Here is an 8,153-nt window from a genome sequence, read left to right as displayed (position 1 = left end):
CAGGAAATCAGTTTAAAGAAGCCAGTGCTTAGATATCAAAACAACCAAACCAAGGCTAAACCTTAAATGTACACAACTACAGTGAATATGAAACCAAATTTTATCAAAATTATTCATTAAAAATTACTAATCATTCAAAACACACTGAATTTAGATCTAAGACAGAAGAAATATATTCTCTTGTATAAAATAAGCGATCCAACAAACTGAAGTTGATTTTTTCATGTTTAATGTGAAAATGAAGATCTCATGAAGTTTACATATCACAGTATTAGGCATTACTTAATATCAATTTTGATAGCTATAGTTACATCATCTGAAAATCACATGACGATTGGTGGCACGTTATATGCTTTTCAAAACTGCAGTAAAACAGAAATAACGTGAATGCAAATACGTATTGCCAGGGACCTAGGGATCACACTCAAATGACTGGATGGCAAACTTTACATGTTAGCAAGATAAAAAGAAACTGCTAAATCTTTTTTCCCCCGTATTAAAATAATGAGTCTTAGCTGACAAAGTAACAAGATCCAAGATACCTTAAATCAAAATATTTACGAAAAGTTCAATAATGTTTTAGAGCAAACAAAAAACAAAAAGGCGAAATTAAGGAGATCATTCGTATTCTAAATTTAATTTTTTCTGTTGGTTCTTAGTTACAAGCATTTCAAAGACTCTTTAAATAATACTTTTAAACTCCTAGTTAAAATAAAATGAGGTGAGGTAATATTTAATTAAAGCAACAAGTTATACCAGTTATGTAAAAATATCTTCCTGTGAATTTCAGAGATATTTTGTACCATTCAACCAGGAAGAAACTTGAACAATTATCTCAAGAAAATGCTGCTTTGTCTGAAATTTGAAGTTCAATGTACTTTATCTAAGACATTTAATCTCTGGGCCACTAAAAAAAGAAGAAAAAGACATTTAATTACTGCTTCATAAAATAAGCATTTATAGATGCTCAGGCAAATGCCTTAAAAGAAAGGACTTTTTAAAAATGAATAATTAATTCTGAAATTAGCAAGTTCATATCCTTTTCTAAATTATGAGAATATTTGTTGGCAAAATTTATTAATTTTTATAAGATCCTACTTTTAACTTAAAAAAGTAACAAGCAACTGTCACTGACACTGAAAGGTATCTAGTGATAAGAAATTGCACATTAAGTCAGAAAATAAATCATGAACCTATAATTCTAATTACACACAGATAATGAAAACAAATGGTTTGTTTCCAGAAACCATGTGTTAAAGCTGATTTTGGACAATGAAAATGTATTTCTGAATCTATATATTGCAAATATAAGCAAAATGACTAGTGCTATTTCTGGGCTTTTTCTCTAAGATGTAAACATAATTTTAACGTCTCTCTATTCATAAGATACATTTTCCATTTATGTGTGAAATAGAATACTGGAAAGGTTAAACACTCTTAAAACATTTCAATCAACCACCCCCAAAGTAAGTGTTTTTCCAGTGCAGGGGAGGTACCCACAGAATTCCAGCCGCCTGTCTGAGAGAGGCATTCTGGTCTGTGCTGAAAGTCTTCCTAGCGGCTAAGACCATACCTGCTGTGTTTATGCTAACACTGCCCCAGTGATACAAGAAGGAATGCTCTATCTGGATTTCAAATGCTACCTATTTACCTATCTTTTAAAATACAATAAAGCCAACTAGGTTTTTTTAAACATATAAATCATTTCATTTGAGGGCAGGATCTTGTTTTACCAATAGCGTGCGCCTATCAAGGAGAATACTGCATTCACTGGCTTTTAGCTTTTTACAGAAGCTTAGCCAAAATAGGACAACATAAAAATACCACTAATAAACAACACAACATCTTTATGAATTTAAATACTTAATATGACAGTGAGCTTTAGTTAAGAATATATTATTAGCAAGCTTTCTGCTCTACAACTGGACACAGTTTGCTATTCCTAAAATGGTAACATTAGAATTATTTTTCAGGATTCCTGCAGAGCTGTGCTCATTTTACATCCGTGTGAACTGCTGTCATCACTACTATGTCCAACCCCGGAGGATGAACTGGAAAAGAAGAGAGGGGGAAAATAATAAAAAGAGGAAATTGGTTTTCACAACACACTCAAAGCCTGAGTAACAGAGGAGAACTTTAATTATCTCCAGTCACAGAGAGAGACAGGAAATTTGGACTTTTAATTAGCCATTTGGAGTGCAGTTGGATATTTTTTTAGCTAGATAATTTAAACGCGAATAATTCAAGTCTGACTAAATGAAAGTCACATAATCAGAATGCAGATAATTGAATTTCTACTGCATTCATTAATTCAGTGTGGAGGTGTGTGTGAAGACTACTATGATGAGCTGTCACAGCTCAATAAAATCTCAGTCAATTAATTTTTTCATTATCTTAGTATTACATCAACAAAAAAGTAGAGTGTGTGTATATATCTATACACACGTATATGTGCACAAGGTGTTATATAAATACGTATACATTAAATCAAAATGCAAGGAAATACCTTTCTGAATCATAATCTATATCATTTTCTTTTTTTCCTTCTTCTTCTTCTTCAGGGAAACGTCTGTTCATCAAGGCAAACTTGTGAATTGCTTCTTCTACGGAGTACTTAGTCTGCCCGGAAACACATGCCTCGATGTCTTCTGAATTCAGATGGCTTTGCAGGAAGAGGTGAAGGCTGCTATCTGAAAGCAGAAGTGCATTCTGTAGGACCCTATGTAAAGGAAAAAAGGAGACATGACCAGTGAATGGGGATGGACAATTATAGGGTGGGAAAGAGAAAAACATTAGAAATATGCCACTGAAGTAATTTCTCTACTATGGCAAACTTGGCATCAATTACGACTCTGCCTATTGAAGGGATGAAAGCATATGTTAACTTTTATTCGATGATTTGGAAATTTAGGTGAGTAAAAACATGAAGCTAATAGTTAAGAACATCTGTTAAAAGAATAACTTCAAGGACATTTCTTCAATTTAACCATCTGTTATGACCATGTGGATTAATTATGGAAATATTTTGCTTAGATAGTCACAGAAATTTATTCTGCTTTTAAAAAATTTACTGCCAACCAGCATGTCAATTCTGTGATCTTTATTGGCTAGGCTGTCATAAAACATCAAAACTTTCAACAACTATTAAAAACTATATTGAAAAGTCAATAGATTTCTCAGCATGTCTTACATTTTCAAGCTTTACAAGGATGCTTATATACACGTTCACAAGGGCTCAGTTGAGAGGTGGCTTTTTTGAATACTTAAGATTGACTAGAAATTTCTACAAAATCTTCAGCAGCACTACATATCTATTTTAAAATGAGTCCCTAAATAAAATTGCTCCCAGCCAATTTTACCATATATGTAATTAAAGTATGATAATTTTGTAATAAGTACATACTAGCCTTCCCACACGCAAGATCAAAGTTTACAAAGAGAATACAAATTTCAGCAGGTGCATCAGAACTGCATGGAGAATGAAAAACTGCCCTGTAGCAGAATCTGCACGTGCTCAAATTCATATTAGCAGTGAATGTGTCTTTTTCTGAAATGCATGTCAAAGAATACCCTTATATTTAAATAAAAACTGGTTTTCTCTTTTTAGCAAAGATTTTGATGTAGGATAATTTAGTCTCTATTAATAGCTCGATAATGATATAACACAGACACTAAGACCAGATATAGGGGACAAAACTGAAACACTGAAACCCAAGTATAATTCTGTCCAACATGGGATTTTTTTCATATAGAGATCTATGAAAAACAGAGTATGTATTTCATAGCAAACGAAACTTACTTTATATTCTGCATTTTTTAAACAAGTAATTAGATAAGTAAATCTCTTTTGGCCATTCATATTAATTTACTTAAAATCCAAGGTCACTGGAATATTTCCTTCTCTTCCATATAAAACAGAATTATTTCTTCAAGAAGGCAAGCGTCTAAAAATGCACAGGATCAAAACCAAAATCTAGCTGTCCTCTTTGCTTCAAATAGGCTTACAAATGTAGTTTGAGAAATACTCTTTACTGACCTACTAAAAGGAAAAGGAAAACCTTCGTGCCTTTTTAAAAGGCAAAGTCTCAAGCAAAGCAGTTAAATATTTACACTCCCTCCATGTCCTCTGCCCTGGGTGCCCTCAGAAGATGACCATATCACATGATAAAGATTAATTTACCAAGTATAAGGAGTAAAGTAATAAATCCCTTTTACTACTCTTTGAGATTTATTTTCTACCTTTATAAATGTTTACGACTCTTGTTTTGAATGCTTCAAATCAAGAGAAGATTTATATAGCAACGAGCCATTAATATTACCTTGCATTTGCTGTGAAGTTTGAACAGAGTGTTTCCTGTGTCCTTTGTCAGTGGTTTCCTGCCAGCGATGTTACAAGTAACTGTTCGTAGGATTATACTTACTGCTTTGTTTCTGCTGGAAATGTATTTTCTTTATAAAATAATGGGTAATCTTTAAAACTGATTTTAGATGGTTTGAGGCATTACACCACAAAAGTAATGAGCACTAATGCCAATGATATTGGACACAAATTCATTTTAGCTTTATTTCATGTCTAAAGCAATTCTACTGAGCCTTGAACTGGTCACACACTGTTATTAACTTGCTAGTAACCTAACACATGGGTACAGCAAACAAAAGTGATCAGAGTCGAGGTTGATCTGCACCTCAAGGCTACTGTCCTTTTTCTTGAGCTATAATTCAATTTCCAATTTTACTGTGCATCAGACTCATTTCCCAGTGTTTTCTTTTCTGCTTAATACTGCCATCTGGAGGACACACAGGTGAACAGCCAGAGGGAGCCCGGCACACCCAGCTCACAATTCTGAACTGGGAGAAGGATGTTCAGGGAACATCTGAACACCCACACAGGCCCTGAGTTCAAAAACATGTGCCAGGCACAGTCTAGGTTTTTTGAATTGCTTCTGTCTGATTGGCTAAATTTATGTCACCGTACTCCATGGGTATGAGTTTTAAATAAGCAAAAATACTTTTTTATTGTATTTAGGATTTTTATTTGCAGTCCAGTATTTCATTCCAAAATTAAAAATACAAAATTTTTAGAGTGTTTTCCCATCTGGTTCAGTGAGCATAATTAGTTCATTTTAAGTAATATCTGGTTTAGTATATATCAGAGAGTGTTGTGACTGCCATCATAATATTAAACCTTATTTTACCTTAGTCATACTTGTGCCACATTTTCCACCAACAAATCTAACGGCAGAAAATCAACTTCAAACTTAATATAAAGAGTATTTAGTAAAACAGTCAATAAAATGTCATCTTTATAAGCCTCCATAAAAATAAATGTATATAATTTTCAAGCCTTTATAAAAGGAACAATAAATAGCCTCTAGAATTTTAAAGGAATTTCTGAAAGGATATTTACAACACAAGTCAAAAGTTATTCCTTTCTCCATACCAACTTTTAAAACAGGTTTTTAAAGCAAAACCTGTTTTTCCTTGAGTTAAACACAGCTGAAAATCTGGTTTTCCTCAACGTGATTTTATTAGGTGTATTATATATTGGTTCAGCTGAGAATATATATAGCTATGCAAAACCTAACTAAGGATGCCATGAGTCTACTGAACCCAATATAATGATATGTATACACATCTGTATAGTGTGTGGAAGGTTAGCAGTTTGATGTAGGAAAAAAAAATTAATTCAGCCTGTTTACCTCTTACCATGAGAAAAAAAATAAAACCTACAAATCTTCATTGAAGACACTCATGATCTGTGCTGTGGTGCCCTCTATTGAACACAAAGACTTCTAAAAATTGTGTGTGTGTGTGTGTGTGTGTGTGTGTGTGTCTGTGTATAAAACTAGCTGTAGTGTTTCCATGGTATCCTTTTGCAAAAAAATTTTTTATTCAATTCCTTAATTTTTTAAGAAATACAAAACTGTAATACAAAAGTCTACATTGTAAGGTACATGTAGTTACATTAATGGGGTGGATTCAGTAAAGAAGGAAAGCTGGCTCCCATCTGTGATAGCAATCAAATGTAAAAAGTTAGTAGGAATGCCAATTTCATAGTTAGAAACTTACCAACAGAATTTATCATTTAGTCTATAACTTTTTTTCATAACTATTAGTAAAAGTGACTTACAATTTAAAAGTAACCGGGGGGCGGGGGGAGACCCAAAAGGGAGAGTATAGCCAAGATTGAGGGAAAATGAATATATTTGAAAAATCTCACAATCAATACTGACCAAATTTAGCTAGCATTTAAGAGTTCTAATTATAAACCTGCCAGTTCCTGGGATTAATATAGTGCCTCTACCTTTCTTATAATTTCCTTGTCTATAAAACTGAGATGAAACCTGACTCCTAACGTGGTAAGTATTGAGATAAAATATGTAAAAAGCTAAACATAGCCAGTGTTTAATAAAATAGTATAAATTACTCTTATTTGATATCCTGGCAAAGAAACAACTTTCTAATTCCTCTATGAAGAGTGGCCTGGATATGTACTTTGCTATTAATTATGCATTACTTCACAAATGACCTTAAAATGGAAAAATATATATTTGTATTACAGACATACACCTATGCACAGAGACAGCAGCATTTTGGTTTCAAAGGGTTTGAACATATATAGCGCTCTTAGTTCATAACTTCATAACTTACCTAAAAACCAAGTTTTAAAAGTACCTGCTAAAAATCTACAACACAGGCATGTTTCACATTTTAATGCTGTGGTGTTTCCCTCTCAAGTTCCGAAAGTGCTCTACAAGCAAGGTACAGGCTACTAACGGTGGCCCTACTTAATGGGTAACCATCAGGGCCTCAGAGGACAGCAAGGTGGGGTCAGGACACAGATGGCTGGCTGAGTTGCATGTCACATCCAGTTTGCCAAAGCGGGCTTAGGCTGGGGTGACAGAGGGGGCGTACCCGGGGCAAAGACATGCGAGGTTGCTATTTCTACACAAACTAGACAAAGAACATGAAGACTATGCATCAGAATCTGAGGGGCACAAAAAAGAAGGTGGCGAGGATTGGAAGGGTCACAGTATTCAGGGCATTTAGGTCAGGACTGAATCCAACCGTGTGGTATTAGACTCCTTACTTCCTTCAGGTTCAAACCACGTGGAAGCACCAGCTTTCATTTTTAACGTGAAACTCATCACTTGGAGACTAATGTTCACAGACCATAATGGAACAAGTAACATCACAAGAGAACTTGGTGTCCGTTTCATGATTTGACTTCTGCATGGTAATCCAGATCCAATTTTAATGAATCTAGCCATCCCTGGTACATAGATAGTTGCTTCCCACTAGAATGGAAGCTTCAAGAGGTCAAGGATATGTGTCCATCTTGTGCAGTCCTATATCCCCAGTACCCAGCCTGGTCCAAAGCAGTCACTTAATAAATAGGTTTGCAGAGTCCTTTCCAAGCCATCCTCTGAATGACTTAACTACCCACGAGGTCGGCAATACATGTGTTACATTATTGCATTCTTTCTAGCAAACCAAGGCTCACAGGAATGAGGTGACTTTTCCAAGGTCGAAGAGTCAGAAAACACTCAGGAGCCAAGATTCACAGGAGACCTGGAACCCAGTTCCTCAAGCCCCTGACCCACGACACTTTCCATTATGACCTCTGCATCAGATTCAACCAGCTAACTGCGAAACGACACAGCACGCCCAAACAACCTAGAGTAACTAAGCACAACCCCTCTGCAGCCCAGTGACTCTCACTCTGGCATGAATCTGGTTGACCAATTGTGCAAGGAAAGGTCATGTTTAAAACAATGAAGTGATTCCTGGTCGAAAAACACATGCCCTGCACTTAACCAGCAACATAAATATAGAGACATAGACTGTCCTTTGATCTCAAATAAGGAGATTTCTCTACCAAAAACAAGTAGCTCCCCAACGCTTCTGGGGACTGCAGGATTTGACTAGCTCTGTCCAGGTCTCACTGGCGATGGCCAGTCTGCAGCTTCCCTGAGCAGCATCTGGAGCGACAAGCCACTCTGCAAACTTGGCTGCGGGGACCACGTCTTAAGGGAGAGGCCATTAGCCACCTGGGTCCCATACAGACAATTAAAATTGGAGCTATCCCCAAAGGGAAAGGGCAGAAGAAATTTGACCGGGTCTTTGTCATGCCTATGATACCGCAAAGAACA

General features: G+C 35.5%; 1 protein-coding gene across 2 annotated transcripts in view; it reads right to left on the bottom strand.

Annotated features, from left to right (window-relative positions):
• Nucleotides 1–251: 251 nt before the first annotated feature.
• Nucleotides 252–8,153, bottom strand: part of SNX10 (sorting nexin 10) — a 74,010-nt gene continuing 66,108 nt past the window's right edge. For both annotated transcript variants that reach the window (XM_082846109.1, XM_082846110.1), the window contains exons 6-7: nt 2,507–2,719; nt 252–2,051 (exon numbers count right to left, since the gene is read on the bottom strand). In XM_082846109.1, coding sequence (XP_082702235.1) covers nt 1,970–2,051; nt 2,507–2,719 — 295 coding nt within the window. In that variant the 3' untranslated portion in view covers nt 252–1,969. The remainder of the gene's footprint in view (nt 2,052–2,506; nt 2,720–8,153) is intronic.

The sequence above is a fragment of the Leucopleurus acutus genome (genome assembly GCF_964270905.1).
Source record: "Leucopleurus acutus genome assembly, chromosome: 9".
NCBI lineage: Eukaryota > Metazoa > Chordata > Mammalia > Artiodactyla > Delphinidae > Leucopleurus > Leucopleurus acutus.
This window is presented reverse-complemented; position numbering and strand designations above follow the sequence as displayed.